Here is a 19,258-nt window from a genome sequence, read left to right on the forward strand (position 1 = left end):
TGTTTTTAATTTATGAGTTATTTTCATACAATGATTATTAGCTAAAACATAATCAAATAAATAACATTTAATTATACAATATTTGAATGCTAAAAATATATTCAAATATTTATACACAATGAACATTAATCTAAAATAAAACATAAACATTTAAGAAATATGCTAAAAAATCTTTATGACTTTATATGATACTTATAAACAAAATCACAAAAAATATGATGCAAAAATAACTCCTTATATTTATAATTTTATATAGAGAATATAGAGGTGAGATATTATCCAATATAATTTGAATTTTATTTATTGAGTTATTTAAGAATCAAATATTTCTATAATCACACTTTCAACAAATAAATGCTTATACAAACGTATTTATAATTGTTAATATTCTACATATACACTAAAAAATCAATGTTAATATTGCACCTATATGAATGGGAAATATAATGTTTCAATACATGATTTATTGATATATAAAATATATGTATATTATATTTGCATTATGCATAAATAAAGAAGCGGCCCGTGCAAGTGCACGGGTACAATGCTAGTAAATTATGAAAGAATCTACCAAAACTACATCAGAAAATGGCGTTAGGGTGGTATTGGTTTAGGAATATGGCGTTAGATGTTGTAAACTACATCAGAAAATGTTTTTAATAACATATTTTTTCTTTCTAAAGTATTATTATTGGAAGTATAAGAGATATACTAATCCATAAAAGAAATACAAAAATAAAAATTAACCCTAAGTGATTATCCTAACACTAGGACAGACCCATTTTTTGGCTAGTGTGAAGTGTGAACAAATACCAGCAGAAGGTTCTAACTTCTCTTATAATTATATGTATTATATGCATAAATTGCACTCACAATATAATAACATAAATATGTTCCATTTTTAATGTATGCTACTTTATCTGTAAATATGTTGTCCCCACAATTTAAAATTCTAGGTCCGTCACCCCTAAGAAAATAGGGAGGACTAAAAATACACATATGATGCTAAAAAACCAAACCTTAAATTTATTCTTAACAAGATAAAAAATACTTAGCTACTAGAACCTATGTTAAGTGTAATTGGGTTAGTGATAAACACTAACAAGTTGACTCTCGAGATTAAGAACTTACATTTATATATTAATTTGGCCTCAAAATTCTAGTTTTCTTTGATGCTTGATACTTAAGTTGAATTACTTAAGAGTTGCAAAATATATTGGAAAGGGTTTTTTTTCACTTTGACGAGAAGATTTTTAGGATTCCAAGTAAGAGTAATATGTGCATAAAAGAAATCTCACATTATCAATAATGTATTGGTCCAGTAGTGTAATATCCTACTAGATCTCTGGAAAGATAAAAAAGTTAAGTATTCAATTCTTGAGAACCACACTTGTTGAGAAGGATAGTCATATACCCAAAAGAAAATTAATTCCTTATCCAAAAGGTTATGGAATATCATTGATAGTACCCAAAAAAATAATGGATAAATTTAAGTACATACAAATAACAAGACTCATAAACCTAATATCTTAATATTTTGAGTTTTGATAGGATGTCAAACTGATAATGCTTTGCCTATTTGCTCTACCTCCCATTATTTTGAGCTACTCCATTCCTAATATACATATTGATAGTTGTATATTCAATTTAAGTTTAATAAAATAACAGTTAAAAAATAATTTGATGCGTTGGTGTAAAATTGCCTCACGATCAAATCATGTATTGTTTTCATTCTTTTGTAATTCTTAGCTTTGATTTTTATTTTTTTCTCATTATACCATTCTTAATTCATCTCTACACTAAATTCCACAATTTTTTTCTCTCTCTAAAATAATAAGGATAAGGAAAAATTATTAATATTGTTTTAAACTATATAAATAGAACAATTTTTTTTAATGAAAAACAATGTTATAAAGATGTCAAGGGAATATAATTTTGTATGTGTTTCTAATATAGTTATTAAAAAAGTCACCCAAAAATTAAAGATGAAGCAAGTCATAGTTAATTGACAACGAAAAAATGTTAATTCCAATCGAATCCTAGAGATATATGACAGCCCTCTAAGTTAAATTATCTTAATTTCTTATATCATTAATAAGTTTTATATAAATTAAATTTAATCAAATTTACTATTGAATTGAACGTTTTTATCATATAGATCTAATATATCAAATTTCACAAAAATCCAACATTGATTAATGATTTATTTATATACATCAAAATCAATATAATATATTGTTAAATATATAAAAATTGAAGTTATTTTATCATATTTCTGTATATATTCAATTTTTCTCAAACTTGATACAAATGAAATGCTATATAATTATCATTACCAATAGATGGATCATTGTAATTATTATTTTTTATTAAAAAGTGTTAGTGACATAAAAATTATCATAATTTATCCGTCTAATCTATCTCCCATTCATATTTCTGTATATATTCAATTTTTCTCAAACTTGATACAAATGAAATGCTCTATAATTATCATTACCAATAGATGGATCATTGTAATTATTATTTTTTATTAAAAAGTGTTAGTGACATAAAAATTATCATAATTTATCCGTCTAATCTATCTCTCATTATTATTATTATTATTATTTATTATTATTATATATCACCATGGTTTTGGTTGCATATTATGACCCCAAAAAAATTTCACCATTAGGTCTCACTAGTGATTAACAAATAAGAAATATAGGGCTCAAAAGTCAAAACCATCAAGATTTATATCAACACTACTGTATTATTGTGTTGTGATAAGTTAATCATATGATATTATGATTACATATGCTTATCATGAATTAATTCTGATATGCATGCCAGCTAAGTTTTATAAAAAAGTAAGAAAATTATAAGCTTGGCATATATGCATTAAGTGGATGTAGACATTTTTTTGGAAGATTCTGAATTTTTTTGTGCAGCTGAGTTTTCTTGACCTCTAATTTAGAAACTTTTTATTTCTCTTAATTTATTTGAAGTAGGAGTTTTCCTTCTAGGCAACTTTTTTTTTTTATTTTTCTATTTACTTTAATTTTTTAGTCTCTAATTAAGACGTTGGTCTAATGATATAAGGTCACATTAGATTCCTAAGATAACCAAAAATCAAGTATTTGATTTATAGAGCAACATTTATTGGGAAGAGCATTTGTGAACACCAAAAGGAATTAATTTCTTACCGATGAGATAATGAATTGTCTACTAAAAAAAATGTAATAATTTTTTGTAGTATGCTAGAATTTCTTTGAATATATTAGGTAATCAGAATTTTTGTTAAGTTAGCACTTTTATTGACTTTTAGATAGATGAGTGATTCCTACAATTATTTTAATTTATTAAGCAACCACATTTGAATGTTATGATGGTAAATTTTGGTTGAATCTTGTCAAAATTGTAATCAACACCTTGTATATAATAACAGCTGGTGGAAATTGCTATTTTTATATAAACATTTTACAAATAAAATGGAAAGCCACATAATCAAGTCCTTGACAAGGTTGGTGACATGGATGAGTATAAACCTAAGACATGTAAGTATGTAACAAAGGCATGGGAAACAATGAGGGGGAAAAGGAAATCAATAACTAACCCATTAGAGAACTAAGACCATCTTGAGCTGATAAAGGATAGGTGGGTAACAATTTATTGTCCCAAATTCTATCATAAATTATCAACAAGATATTAGTCTAGTGGTGTAAGGTCTTAGTGGATCCTCGAAATCGAGAATTCGATTCCTGGGAGCGACACTTATTGGAAGAGATAATCATGAAACCTAAAATAGATTAGTTCCTTATCCAAAAAGGTGACGGAATACCCTTAATAGTACCAACAAAAAATCATATCATTAATTGTGTCTAATATCAGCGACAATAAAACAAAAATAGAATTAATAATAAATGTTTAAAAATTTTAATTGACATTGTATGTTTTCATGGAATATGAGACATGATTTGAGACAATAGTTCTCTAGACATAGTGTCATTCACTTTGGGTCCATTTTCAAGTTGAGTTTTTGATGAGAAGAAAAAAAGAAAACTTCATAATCATTACATTGTATTTCATGGATTTCAAGCCTTTTATTTCCCTTCCAAAATTTAACTCACAAAGGAACTTCTAAAGTGCACTCACGAGTTAAGTTTTGGAGATAAAAAAATAAAAGATTTTAGAGGGCACTCAAAACTATATTTGTGTAGGAGAGTCTTTTAATGTGAGATAAAAGTCTAAATATGTCATTCTTGAATTGACCCTGTGTTTCACTGCAAAAAAAGGCTTCATCAACATCATAGTCCAAGTAGTTTGTGACAATATATAAATATGCAAGTTCTTATTAAAGCCTGAGTCAAACAAAGACATATGAGTACATGCACCAAAACTTGAATTCACTTCTCATCCATATGGCGCTTAGTGCTTGATGTGAGGTTATGCCATGGGCTCTAAAGGGATACACAGTCCTTTGGTATAGGTGTAATATGAATGAGGATCCCCTCTAGTGCCAAGAGTCTAGTACTGGACGAGTATCATAATACGTAGTAAAAAAATATTTAAGAATTATGATTTTAAATTATTTTTGAAGAAATTTTCTCTCTCCCCTGGTATTCTAATATTAGATAATCCAATACTCAAAGAGAAGTTTTACTGACTCGATTATTAATCCACATATCTGAATGTGAAGCTATAAGAATGTGAAGCTATAGGCTAACTTTCTATTAAAAAAAACATAGCTTATTTACAAGTTGGTTTTTACCCTTCAAAGTCATTTCATATACATATTTTATGGGTTTAAAATCTTTTAATTTCTTTCACTATCTTATAATAATCAATTAGTAAATATACCCTTAAAATTGCTACAGTACTCATGTGTAACCCAAAATGTATGTATAGTGGCCTTAAAATAATTGTGACAATAAACTACAAAGTAGTTTACATAAGCTCAAATTTATGTTGCATGTTGTGGGGTTCTCAAGTAAGTCAAATAAGTGTAACACTAATTCACTTTTTGGATAAAATTGTTCCACCACTTTGAGTATGTCTCACAGTTTATGTCACTTTATGTGTCAAGAATTTGTGATTAGTCATAAAAAATATATTTAAGTTAAAATTTAATTATTAGATATTTTTATGATCAATCACAAACTTATAGTATATAGAGTGACACAAACTATGAGATAGTGTTCCCCTCACTTCACTATTGTTTTAATTAAATCATTTAATACATTAACCCTTAGGCGCCCATCATTCCTTTACTGGTACATTTCAATTGCTCAGAAGAAAATTAAACATTTATCTGATAAAAAAATATGAGGGGATTGTTGGAAATATTTTCTTACAAAATAATGATAATGTTTTACATATTAAGGAACACCTCAAAATCATTAATCAACACACCTTTTAGAACTAAATCCTCACTTGCACTGCAACATGATATTGATTATAGTCTAACAAAGTGAAACCTCGAGGGTTTGGTTCATGGGAGTGACATTTGTCCACGAACCCCAAAAATGATTATTCTTTACCCAAAAAATGTGAGAGAAAACCCTTAGTAGTATAAAAAAAATTAGTAATAACAATAGTTGAGAAGTCATTATGTGTTATAAATATTATCAAACAGTTGATGAACAATTGAATTATAGTTTAATTACTTATATAGTATTAAAATGAAAAATATATTGAACATTTTAAAAAGTGAAAATTCAAAGACAATAATTATGAAAATTTGTTTTCAGATTTCTGTTTTGAAATTCATGATAGGATTTTTCCATATAATTTACATTTGTAAGGATTGAATATTGCTTATATAGCATAACAACTAACATGTTTGTTTAGATGGTGATCCTCAATGAATTGAATGGATAAAGCAATGTATCTCTAACTCAAACACATGGGAGTCTCTAAACTTTTTTTTATACTAATAAGAATGATATATTATCTTACAAATTCTTCTATATATAAGAAAAGTAACATATATCACATTCTTGTTCAATAAGAGAATATATCATTATTTATATGCTTGTCAACCTACTTTTTTATTGTTTGTAATATATAATTTGCATGCTATAAGTATCAAATATAATATTATGCCGCAAATATCATAATTTGTAGTTGAATTTATTCGACTGGTGTAATTATATATTATGATGGTTATTTGTCATGTTTCACGCTATGTTATGGAAAAAATAAGAAAAAAATAGTCTGTGATATTACACATTTTGTTGGGAAACTAATAGTTACAATTAGGAAAGAAAAAACAATTAACTAAATAACATGAGACATTGGGTGAAGAGTGACATTGAGTTATATATGGTTTTTTGGTAGAAGTTAGAAAAAAGTAAGGGCAAAATAGAAGATCACAAATTACACCATAATGGAGTGCTGACCGCATTCTTATTTTATAATGTTATAATTTTTGTATTTATTATAATATTCAACTTAAAGAGAGATGCATTAATTATAAGTATCTATGATTATATAGTTTTACTTTAAAAATAAAAAATATTAAGGGCAAAATAGAAAAATAGATCCATGTAGTTATTTCAAATTTTGATTATATATATATATATATATATATATATATATAATCATTCCATGTGGTTTTGTAGTTTTTTAGTCAAAAACTAAATTGGCACCACCCAGCATTATCCAATTCTAGATCACGGTAATGTTTGAATATTAATTATGGACACAATTTCATAAGAGTTTAAAATCTACACATTGTCAGTATATTATTTATTATTGATTTATGTTACTTTTATTTAAAAGTCAATGAAGATTAATAAATCAATAATAATTAATTTACTAACAGTATAAAATATATTTAATCTGTCAATGAATACAAATTAAATCGTTGATAAAAAGTCATATGAATATAAAATGAAGAAACAATACATGTAATGTAACATACCTTTCATAGTTTATAACCGTTAGTGGTCCCAATTCATTTTGCCTAACATATCACATGTCCATTATTATGTACTTGTCTGCAATGCTGACTCAATAATGCTTTCAATTCACATGCATAACACAACCCTCTAGGATAATGCTACCACATGATTTATGATTATATGAATTTTAATTCCAATATCAATTCTTTATTCAAAACTGAACTTCTATGGATTTTTAAAACATGGGAAGCAAGCACTAAAAATCTTCAAAATCATATCGTTAATGTAGAGAAAAAGGATAAGTATCATCTCCGCTAGTTGAGAGATAAATTATTAATTTTACTTTTGTATCTAAAAATAAAAGTATTATCATATTGTATTCAAAATTACTAGAGAAAATCTCGAGGTAGAAAAAGTATTAAATAAGCTTTTCATAAATGCACATGCTACATAATTTTTCCACCATGTACATCACTTGTGTAAAAGATATAAATAATATTTTTCTTATACTACTAAGAGTATTCTCTCACTTTTTGAATAAAGAATTAGTCCCTTTTGAAGTGCATGATTGTCTCTTCCAACAAAAGTTATTCATAAAAATCAAATTATTTACCTTTTGTTCATGCTGGGAATCTAGTATGGTCTTACACCACTAGACCAATGCTAATCATATAAATATTGTTGATAACAATGTTTAAATTCATTGATTTTTTAACACCTAATTCTATACATGCAGAACGGCTAGTACCATATATCAATATCAAATTTTTGGTATTACATGACAGGTAAGTTTGTAACCATATATCAATATCAAATTTGGTGGCAGCTTTTTATATTTTTTTATTAATAAAATTGAATATGTATTGGGTAAAGTGTAGTAAGCATATATAAAGATAAGACACTTTTTATATTTGACAATTTAGCTGTCACACTATAGTGCCGAATCTGTGCTGTATAAAGTTGTTTCCCACTGTATTAACAGCATACATTGGTCCCCAAGGAATATGCATAGCCCTTCCATTACAAATTAACTTAATTAAAATTCTACACTTCTCGTTATTTATTGTGATTGATCAGAAAAATATTTAATTATTAAATTTTTAAATTAAATATATTATTTTCAACTAATTACAATAGAATGACACACTTTTGTGACGGCAAGTGTGCACCCTAAAAATCATACTCCCGAATCCTAACAAGTGATATCGATATCAAAACCATACTTTCGATAGCTCCCGGGGAGAGGTCAAGCGGCATGTTCATATTACATTCATGGCATCTAAAGTATCATAATGTAAGTCATTAAAGAAGTCTTTCCACTCGTTTCAACTCTTAAGTCCTCCTCTTCCTTCACTCGACATTCATTTGTATTCGAATTTCGATTCGCTAGTTAGAATACGAACTTGCTTCACATATGCTTCGAGCTCAACATTTTTACATCTCATCCAAGTTTTCATGTAAAAATGTTGAGCTTGAAGCAATTATAAATCAAGCTAAGAAACTCCATTTCTAACTATAGCATTTAGATTTGGTGCTTCCAGAGAGAATCCAATTTCTGATCTACCTTAATATAGTGAATTGTCATGGTTGCATATGCATGTTGGTGGTGGAGGATCAAAGAGTATTTTTTGTTTAACTAATTAAGGGTATCTCTCATCATATGGATAAGGAACTAATCACTCTTGGAGTGTGTAGCTTCCCTCCCAACAAGTATCACTTCCAGGAATATATTTGACATTTTGATCTATTTGGGAATCCAATGAGGTCTTATACCACCAGACGAACACCTTATTAGTGAAGGATCGAAGAGTCTGTCGATGTTCTTGAAAGACATCTTTAGGTTATGATACTTAGAACCCATTTCTGAAAGTTTTGAATGAGAAAATTAGGGCACACATGTTGAAGCTCCGGGATCTTGAGGATTTCGAAGTTTATTTGGATACTATACGCAATCGGCCCTAAGTCCAGATAAAAAGTATAGATTGTGTTAAACAATTGACAACCAACGTAAAATTTTGTAGAATCTCTATGATACGGATTTGGATGCTTCGATATTTTTGGCCGGATATCCAAATTGCCCAAGCTCATTTGTGAGACATGATGCTACACATCCTGGTATTCATTTATAAATGCATGCTGTACACAACACATTGCACTACTCATCCTATCTTTACATGCATAAACATGTTCTAGACTCCAAAACTATAAAAAAATCACATTAAAGAATGAAGATATAGAACAAACTGAAACAATAGAACTTTACTGTTGCATGTGCTGAAGATTCATATTTGATTCAGAGACTCTGTACTCATAAGCGCGCCGCAACCTTTTTCCGAATCTTCTGAGGTCCAATGCAACATTTTGGCTGTCAAGATAAATCTTCTTTGTGTATTCCCACCCCTTATTGTTAATGCTTGCAGGATCTGTTAGGACAGGGTCATTTTTATCATATACCTCATACAATGAGCTCTCTCTAGGTTGGATTTCATAACCAATGTATTTCAAGCCGAGCTTTCTTGCAGGCTCGCCGTAATAAGTTTCTGCAGCCCATATAGTACCAAGAGGAACAACTTGAATGAACACCGAACCAGGTTTCAAGAACATAAAATGTGTCATAGCAGCTCCATGAACTCCAATCATGACATCGCTTGCATTTAGTACCCTATAAATCTTTGCCAATTCTGTTGTTCTTCCGGGTCGTAAAACCTCCACTCGAAAACCAATTTCCTCTGCCATCTGCACCAGCAAATTCTCATTAGTTATAGCTCTTGATCCGGTTCTTGAGAGGATAACTAACGTAGGCTTCGTTGACGGATTTTCTTGCACTTGTTGCTTAATGTACTGTTGCTGTGAGGCTTGTAATGATGGAGATGAAGACACTTGTTCTCTCGATTTCTCTTGTGCTTCCCTTTCCTCATCTTGAATCAGGCCTCGAATTCGAGGCCAATAGGCTTTATCCAAAATGTTTCTGAAATCAACTATGCTCTTGTGGCCCTCCATCAATGCAGGGTCCACAGCTAGCTCGTCATGGATTCTAAGGCCAACGATGGCTTCCGGAAAGCAATGAGTCCTGTTATCGCCTCTAAAATCAATTGCTGGAAAATCTGATAGATGAGAAAGGATGTCTCCATACTTCATAATCCACCAATTATGGTACTCAAGGATCACAAACACAACCTTCTTGTCGAAATGCTGGGAAGTGATGTATAAAGGTATAATTCCATCATTGAATTCATGATAAATGTTGCCGGTATAGCCACCGTTCGAAAAGAACACTGCTGGAACATCATGTTGGACATCACAACCATGACTTTTACCCAAACTCATCCGACTCGAAATGAGGTTTAATTCATCAATAGTGTCCATAACACTTGTTTCCCATTTTCGAGTATAGGGCCTGATCTTTTCATGTTGGAGTTTCTCATCCTCTTCACCTTTTCGGCCTTCGACACTCCTCGAAACATTATTCATGCTTCTTGAGTTGTAGACAAAGATCGAAGAGGAAGATGGGTTTGTTCTTATATCACCTTTCATTACACAAACATCAGAACGATAACCACTTCGGTCACAACATATAGTTCCTGCATTACCAAACAAGTATAAAAGATGATCAGTTGAAAATAATATGGAAACAATAAACTATACTCTGTTTCTTAACTTCATGATTACAGAAGAACAATGAAAGAATGAGAATATCGAAAATATATCGATTAGACTAAATTGCTTTGCTCAACTATACTAATCACAAGGATTTTTTTAAGCCAGAGACATAAATCTCATCACTTTCAAACCTTAACTATGTTAGCTATCAAATGAAGAAAGGAAAATCTGAGTTCAAGCTCAACACTTCTTCATTAAGTTAATACTATATGACTGAACATCTAAAACTGAATAATCAATTTGTTTAAGCTTTATTTTTACAGAAAAGTGATTATTTTGATGAAAAAATCACTTCTATCAGTTGCACACTTGGTTGGACTTTGCTATACAACCTGGAATCACTTAAGTAGAATAAAAAAAATCATCAGAAAGCTGAATCCATCATTTAGAGATGCAATATTTCACAGCTTTAAAAATACTAACTTTACTAGAATCACTTTTATATAATCACTTCATTTCTAAGCCTAACAAAACAGGCCAAAGGAAGAAGAAGAAAACACTAGACAGAGAAAAAAGAAAAAGCTAGAACAAAAGGGAATTGGAACACTTACCATAAGAAACTGAAGAACACATAGGAAAATTCAAATCCACCCCATCTTCAGTTCCATAAGAATCTGAAAAAAATAAGACAATAAGATCAACACAAAGATAAATAAATATTTAGAAACTAATGAAAGTATAAAAAAAATGAAACTTTTCTTCATGAGATGCTTACAAAGGAGAGATAAATTGTAAGAAGAGCCAATGAAAAGTGGAGCAAACACATAACAACATGAGAGAAAGGTTATGAGAAACAAAAAAGACAACAACTTTGGTCTTGTCCATTTGTAATAAACATAGCTTGAAAAATCCATTACAAGGTTCTGTGATTCCTCATCTTTGTATATGAACTCTGAAGCTTTTTTGGGTTGATGGAAACGATGATAGTGGACCATTTTCTGGCCTAAAGTTACAATTTTTATCACTTTCATGGTATCAAAAGTGAGAAAAATGGTGCAACCCAAGTGTGTTATGAAGAAAAGGTGGTGAGTGGTTTTTGGTTTATTAGAGAATGATTTGATAGAATGTTCTGGAAGGTTTTTGAAGACAAGGTTGAAGTGTGAACTTGGGAAGAGAAAGTGCTATGCTTAGAGAAGGTTTTGGTTCTTATTCATCAAACTTCCTTGGTATTGGAGAATGAGAATATAAGAATTCCTCAAGAGTAGGGGTTTTAAGGCATCATTAAAACCATACATGTTCCATATTACATGTTAGAATAAAAGAATTATCTCATCTCTTCTGTCTCAAAGTATATATCAAATTAATTATAATAATATATTTTGAATAGTATGAGACATATTTTGATATAATAATCTTTATCTTTACGTAGAAAGGTTGAAAATCAACTATTATTTGACCTTTTAATAGTACATAATACATTCTATAGTTTCATTTAACCTTTAGTATCTATCAATTTATAAGTAAAAAATTAATTCTTTTCATGCTTCTTTTAATTCTTTTCAATTTTGATATTTAGTTAGAATGATATCTAATTTACATTATTTGATCAATGTTTCCTTCATGTTCTACTTGCTTTTTTTAATATTTAATAAATAATGATAATACTCTAATGTGAAATGAATGGTATTAATTAATATAAACAAATATAATGATAATCAAAAGGCACAACAAGATTGGTTGGAGGATGATTTTTTCACTTTAAATATGATATCTTCAATTTAATCTTCATCGAATATATATATATATATATATAGTTGATAAAACTAAAACATACATGTTAATTTATAATTTTAGAAAGGGGTTGACCTTTTTAATGTCGTCTATGAAAAATCATGGGCACACAAGAAATACTCTAACCAGCAAGAGAAGTATATCTTATATCAACTTCATCACATGATAAATAGAGAAAATAATTTATGTATCAATATTGTAAAAAAAAATTAAATTATTAATATATTTTCTATTATTTATATACTAATAATTATTAACTCTTAAAAAGATTAATTTGGTAGTGAATGATGTGTTAAAAGGTTGAACTATCAATATTATTGACAGAAAATATAATAATATTAATATGGTCATAGTCACATTAAGTATTAATGCCAGACCATAGTTTATGATATATTAATTAATATTTTCCCTTCTGGAGTCTGGTTGGCTATACCCTCTTATATATAGCAGATTCTCTTCACATGTGCTCTAAATACTAATATTTATATTCTTACACCTCTTATGTCTACTTGTAACTTTAAAAAATGGCTTAGTTAACGAGTTAACAACTATTTATGGATATTTTAAAGAAATATAAAACAAAAAAATAAATAACTTTGACAAATTATGTCTAGCATGCTTATATGTAAAAATATCATAAAATGTTAAAAAATAATTAATTTAGCTCATATTTAAGATATTTGGGAGCATATTGGTATAAAGTATAAATGATAATTTGGAAAAATCAAAGTCATTCTTTACTCTATCATTTTCCTTATACTGTTATGCACTGAGTTTGGTGTGTGTCACCTCATTAGCTAGATTTCACTAGGTTATGCATATTGTGGTGTAACAAGGATAATATATCCCAATAATTTATGTTTTTATGTCTCAAATTAATCATATTTTATTAAATAATATAAAAAGTATTTTTATTTTTATGGTTTTTTTAATTATAGTATCATTTTTTAATTAGATTACTATGTAAATAAAACACTAAAAGAGAGAATGTCATTATTGTTGTGACCTTGGTCTTTTTAATGACCATCCTCCTTGTTAGTATGATGACTAAAGTAGTTATGATTATTATTACTTTTTTTCCTATTTGTACCTATTAAATGTTTTTATTATATTTCCTTTTTATTATTATTAACATTTTGTTGCTTTCAAGATTAGTGAGGTTAAATTGTAAAAAGGTCTATCATCTTAAAAAATCAAGAAAGTAACTCATTTGACTTGGTCTTTTTATTTTAGTTAGAAATGATTTATAATAAGGATGCTATTAAGTATTTTTTAAAGTGCAAATACAAACTTTGTGCAACTTAGTAGAACTTACAAACAAATGGTTGTGATCCACTCATTTTAAGTTACATAGTATATAGTCTTTAAAAGTTTATGTGAGTTGAGTTCCATAATTTTATTAGGGTTAGAAGGAGCTTTTTAGACTTTATGAGCACTTACATAAGTAGTATCGAGATCCTTATGTCGATAATCAAATATAAACTCACGATCTTATGAGTGTGAGATGATTCTATATTAACTAAATTAATCATCATCGATAAGCTATAGAATATATTTTACTCTAACATCAACCACCATTTTTTCATAATCATGATAATTTACAAGCAAACAAAACATATATTTAATGATTTTAAATCAATTTTATTTATACATTATTCTCAATACAAAATTGGTTGAGTAAAATAAGACATATTAGTGATGTTGTATCTAGTTTATAGATAATACAATTTTGGGTAGATTATTTGAGACCAAATTCTTGTTACATGTGTATGATAATGACATTAGATCCTTATCATGTGTATGAAAAAAGTTATATTAATAGAGACAAAAAATCACTTTAAAAATTTATGTCTTAGAAATGGAAAAACAAGTGGCCTTGATTATAGACTAATATATACCATCGTCCATAAAAATCAAAAAACATAAATCATTCCTTTTTATTTCGTCCTTGTAAAAATATCTTTATGAACAACCAATTCTAAATACAGTAACACACTCAAACTAAACCATACCTTATTGATATTGGAGAGAGATTAGGAAACTTTGAATTATTATTTTAATCCAAACACTCCCTAATCGTCCAACTCAGCACTACCCCAAGAAAAACACACACTTTTTCTTTAACCCTTCTCTCTAAACTCCCTAGTAAAGGGAAATCTATATGGAGCATGAGGAATGAAGTAATATTTAGAGGGGAAATCCTAATTTTACCTAAATCATGGATTTAATTCAGATTAGATCTTGATTTTGGTTCTCTAATAATGTTGTCTCTAATTCTGTCAAATAATTGGGTTAGCACCTCTTGTACTCCTCATTTCGAATAGAGATATTTTGTCCAAAATCATGTCTCAAATCTTATCTCATCCAACCAATAATAATGAAGCAAAAACAACAATAATAATAAATACTTGAATTTTTTAACTAACACACATGTTTTCATTGACGTGTGAGAAAATTTGGGACACCAGATCTATGTTCCCTCGTTCCCCCTCAATGCTTCCAATTAATTCTTCCATTCCAGGAAACCAAAACTACACCTTAAATCGGATGGACTCAGCTAAGCCTTTCCTTCAGTTTGTTGTTATGGCCAACAATAACATTCACCAAGGCATCAAAATCATGACCAGATTGAAAATGTCAACTGCAATACAAGGTGATCGTAACAACAATCAAGCCTTATCTAACTAGGTGAAGTCAGCTACCTGGATCGAACAATGTCATAATGTTATATCATAAATCATGTTCATTAACAAAGCATTGATATAAAACATTATCATATATTATATTTTATTTAGAATTGCACTTTTCTTGTACACCGTTATGTCCTAGAAGCTACAACATCCTACTTTCTTGTTACTATCCTCAGCTTCCATTTTCCACAGCCCACAGAGTTGAAGTGTCAAGCTGGTACCGAAAGTTCAGGGTAGAACAGGAAGTTCCACATTGTCAAAGCTGAAGAAACTGACCCGTCCCCCTGTAACGCGGCCGATTTTCAACGGAATACCATCACATTGCTTCTCAAGGGCTTCTATTTCAATTCCTGTTCTAGATGGTGGATGCTCCCTAACAAATGATGCATGTTATAACTTATTACATAAGCTCCGAAAACCAGATAACAAAACAATGAAGAAAAGAGGAAGAGAAAGTTAAAGTTAAGGACAAATTTGCATAGTTATTATTTCATAGGACTAAATAAGCAACATGGTTATTTTATAGTTCAATTTTGTTTATCAGAATAACAAAACTGTTCGGTTAGGTGTCCTTAAGATAAAAACTATATTAACAAGTGGCCTAATGCCTCCTTTTTTACTCTTGTTCTCTAAGGAGTTAAAGCTATTCCTCCAACATGACTATCAATTTGCAAATTTAACTCAACAGTTATCTTCAGAAATGAAATATATCTGCAACAATTTGTCTCTCTCCGATGATCTTTATTCATGATTCCATGTTACAATCACATGTTTTACGTGTTGTCTGCCCCCTCCCGGTCCTAACTATGATATTGGTTTTAACTATCTTGCATACAACGATGACGTCTTTGTCAATTCTCCAATGCTAGCCTTTTGGTAATGATACACAGATACAACAACCCCAACAAAACAAATTAAACTATACACTAATATGTCTGTGTCAGTGTGTAAGTGTCTCAGTTTGTTAGAGTGCAACAATGTAAGTTATGATATGCTTGAATTCCTCCTAGTCATGTTTTGAGCTACTGCACTGCCTAAAACATAATTCAAGGTAAGGTTGTTGCTTAATGACCATGGGAGCACGGATTCAAATCTTGGAAACAACCTCTCCGTTTGCGGGGGTAATATTGCGGACATCTACCTTTCCCATACTCCACTACGTGAGAGCCTCGTGCATTGGGCCGCCTTTTTAACAGCATAAAGATCACTTACCAATTAAATTTCATGGCTTAAAATCATGATGAATGATGCTGATACAAAAGCAGAATAAGTAATTACCTAGCCAAGTACAGCAGAAAACTCGGATCACCTGGAGAAGACTTTTGAAACCTGCTGTTTGGAGGATAAACATCGAAATCAGGCCTCAAATCATCAATCTGCAACTCACCAAATAACTCATTGAAGGGAAGTTCAACTTCATAACCCGTGTCTACAAGTTGCTTGCTTTCTTTAATGTCTTCAAGAGCTACATTTTTATGAGAACTTTTAATTCCCTTCAAACTCCAAAAAACACCATGTCGCCCAACTATGTAGCCGAGATTCTTGAGGTGCCTGTAAACCTCAAACTGCTCCCAACAACATCCACCCTTCCTTCCTATAACCTTTTTGTACATGTCCATCAGTGCTAGACTTCTATCACCACCATTATCTGAGAGATGTAAATCTCCTAGTTCCATCAAATACCTGCCGAATCGCCCAAATCATCAGCCTTTGCAAAACCACCAAGTTCTCAAAATGTCTATCTAAGAAAGAAAAAAACTCAGAACAAATACCTTTCTCTACTAATTTCTCTTCTAGCACATTATGAACTCTCACAATATATATGTTCTCACACTAGTGTAGTATCAACTAACTAAGTAAATTAGGAGAAAAGAGAAATGACCTCTCTTGAGGTTTGACTTAAGTACCTCTGATCCTCAATTTCATAAATTAGACCAACATCCCTTCAAGTTTATGTTATCATTGTAGCTAAGGGAAGATATGTTGGCATAACCTTTGAAACAAGAGGCACTAAAAGGTTTAATTAAGTCAAACCTCAATATATCTGTGCAATTCCTCAAATAATTTATTAAGCAAAACTAGTGAATTCATCCTCTAATTGTATTTTTGGTTTCAAATTGGTCACATGAGTTATTTATATCTATTTTTTCAAACAGGTCCTTCTAGTTTGCATTGTCCAACAACATCCCTTAATTTCTATTAGAAAGTCTGTTAAACCTTATGAATGGAAAGAATGATATTGTTGGATGGTGTGGTCTTTTTTGAAAGGGGAAGACTGTTAGAAGCTTCAATAGGGAGAGTAGATCAGAGGTTAATCCAATTTCTAGAGGAGAAGGGAGACCAAGAAAAACAATAGGAAAGATTTAGAAATTAAATGTTTTGTCAAAAGAACATGATTTACGAGCATTATGACATCGTTCGATCCATATTTCGATCAAATACAGTGAGATTGCAGCTTAGTTATGTAATTATTTAGAAAGACAAAACATGGGCAGCTATTTTTTTTTTTTGGTATAACCAAGGGTATCCTCTCATCCAATGGGTGAGGAACTAATCCCTTTGAGTACATGGTTGTCTCTTCCAACAAGTGTTACTTTCGGGGCTCCAACCTTTAACATTTTGGCCTATCTGGGGATCTAGACATCCAGTAAGGCCTTACACCACTAGACCAATGTTTTCTTGGTTTAGGCGGCTAATTTGAAACTAGAAAATAACTTCGGAGAGGAATTCATTAGTTTTTCATATATATTTTCAACAGATTAGGCTAAGGTTTGAAGAAATTTGTAAAGGGTTTACAGAAAAGAATACAATATAACCTACACTGTCTCCTCAATTGAAGAATAAGTCTTGTCACTTCCACAAACTCCACTTGTTACACACATCTTGCCATTTTTATCAGCAACTTCTGTCATTTCTATTTCATCATTCCACCAACCTTTGCATTGCACGTTCCTGATAAATGAAATGCATGAAAAAATAAATAAGAACTTCCCTTTGAAAACCATATCAAACAAAATTCACTACTAAATAACTCAATTTACAACTTGATATCAGTATTTTAAATTGTACTCCATAGTCACAACTGCGGCTATAATAATGCGTTTTGAAGTCTGACACCACGACTGCAATACAATCGGTCACATTTTCCCACAATTATGGTAAATGCAAGATAAGTACAAGTGCGCAACTGCGACCACAACTGCAATATAATCGGCCACATTTTCCCACAACTACAGTAAATGCAAGATAAGTGCAACCGCGACCACAACTACAATTGCAACACATTCGGCCACATTTTTCCACAATTTCAATAAATGTAATATAAGCACAACTGCTACCGCAATTTAAAACATCGAGCGAAATAAAGAGAAGGTTAAAACCTTAAGTGCAAGTTGTGATCATTTTCTTCATCATCACTTGCTTTTTGAAAATTGAACTCGTTATTGTTATTAATATTATCATCACTGTCTTCTTCACTTGAACAGCATCCCCAAACCTTGTCTTCCATTGGCTGAAATGCGCTGACGCAAGGGGAGGCTGATTCCGGCGGTATCGAACCAGTGACGTGGCGGCGGCGACCACCACCAGTGGGAATGGGGTTGCTAGTAATTCACCAATTAGTCATGAGAAGAATTGAATAGTATATAATAGTGATTTCAATCTCGTTTTGAATTTCGGAGGGCATATATATTATTTTAGACCTAGCAATATACAACAATATTCCCCAGTTTTGATTAATTTTTTAGTGGAATTTCTCTATAATTTTTTTTTACTACCAATACTATCTCTCACACTTTGGATAAGGAACTTAATTATGTGTGATTTCCCCTCTAAAAAAACGTTATTTTTAAAAATTAAATCTTTAATCTTTTAATCATTTTGTGATATAATACAATATTACATTATTAGACTAACAACTTATTAATATCAATTTTAATTATTTTAGCTAATATAAAACAATTTAGGTATTATTTTTAGATTGAATATTTTGTGTTCAATTTTTCAAACAAAATTATTATGTGAGAATAGTGAATACTATAACAATAGTATAATAAATTTTTATATTGTCACACATACTTTTTTAGAGAAGGGGCTCGACAAAGCTGAACTTAGCTTTAACTATGCAGACGAGGAGCGTAATGGATTAGCTTCATCTTTTATGGCGATCGACCCACCTCCTGTAGGCTGGACAAAGCTGAATGTTGATGGAGGTCTCACTTCTCCAACTTCTATGAGGAGCAGTGGTCTAATGATTAGAATATATATTGAATCACATGTTTCTCTTGTAGAGAA

General features: G+C 30.2%; 2 protein-coding genes across 4 annotated transcripts; both read right to left on the reverse strand.

Moving 5' to 3' along the window:
* On the reverse strand, positions 9,003-11,706 carry LOC109355725. Its single transcript, XM_019598918.1, has 3 exons — positions 11,260-11,706; positions 11,096-11,158; positions 9,003-10,465 (listed from the first exon to the last, which is right to left on the reverse strand). The coding sequence occupies exons 1-3, from the start codon at positions 11,513-11,515 to the stop codon at positions 9,144-9,146; spliced, it is 1,641 nt and encodes a 546-aa protein (XP_019454463.1). The 5' UTR covers positions 11,516-11,706; the 3' UTR covers positions 9,003-9,143.
* LOC109356046 lies at positions 14,839-18,598 on the reverse strand. Of its 3 annotated transcripts, XM_019599371.1 has the most exons (5): positions 18,346-18,598; positions 17,786-17,917; positions 16,475-16,648; positions 16,244-16,423; positions 14,840-15,338 (listed from the first exon to the last, which is right to left on the reverse strand). In XM_019599371.1, exons 1-5 carry the CDS (start codon positions 18,471-18,473, stop codon positions 15,194-15,196), a joined length of 759 nt encoding a protein of 252 aa, XP_019454916.1. In that variant the 5' UTR covers positions 18,474-18,598; the 3' UTR covers positions 14,840-15,193. The 3 variants fall into 3 exon arrangements, with proteins under 3 accessions (XP_019454915.1, XP_019454916.1, XP_019454917.1); XM_019599370.1 differs by having other exon boundaries at positions 14,839-15,338; positions 16,244-16,648; XM_019599372.1 differs by having other exon boundaries at positions 14,844-15,338; positions 16,244-16,648; positions 17,786-17,814; positions 18,369-18,598.

Source organism: Lupinus angustifolius, chromosome LG09, assembly GCF_001865875.1.
Source record: "Lupinus angustifolius cultivar Tanjil chromosome LG09, LupAngTanjil_v1.0, whole genome shotgun sequence".
NCBI lineage: Eukaryota > Viridiplantae > Streptophyta > Magnoliopsida > Fabales > Fabaceae > Lupinus > Lupinus angustifolius.

Bases quoted from the DNA above. Each gene is read 5' to 3' on its own strand.
- LOC109355725 (XM_019598918.1), bottom strand. From the start codon at position 11,515: ATGAAAGTGATAAAAATTGTAACTTTAGGCCAGAAAATGGTCCACTAT. The intron at 11,159-11,259 runs GTAAGCATCTCA...TATTTTTTTCAG, and splicing joins TTACAATTTATCTCTCCTTT to ATTCTTATGGAACTGAAGAT. The intron at 10,466-11,095 runs GTAAGTGTTCCA...TTGGTAATGCAG, and splicing joins GTGTTCTTCAGTTTCTTATG to GAACTATATGTTGTGACCGA.
- LOC109356046 (XM_019599370.1), bottom strand. From the start codon at position 18,473: ATGGAAGACAAGGTTTGGGGATGCTGTTCAAGTGAAGAAGACAGTGAT. The intron at 17,918-18,345 runs GTTTTAACCTTC...TTCATTTATCAG, and splicing joins GATCACAACTTGCACTTAAG to GAACGTGCAATGCAAAGGTT. The intron at 16,649-17,785 runs GTAGGTTATATT...GCGATTCGGCAG, and splicing joins TCTTCAATTGAGGAGACAGT to GTATTTGATGGAACTAGGAG.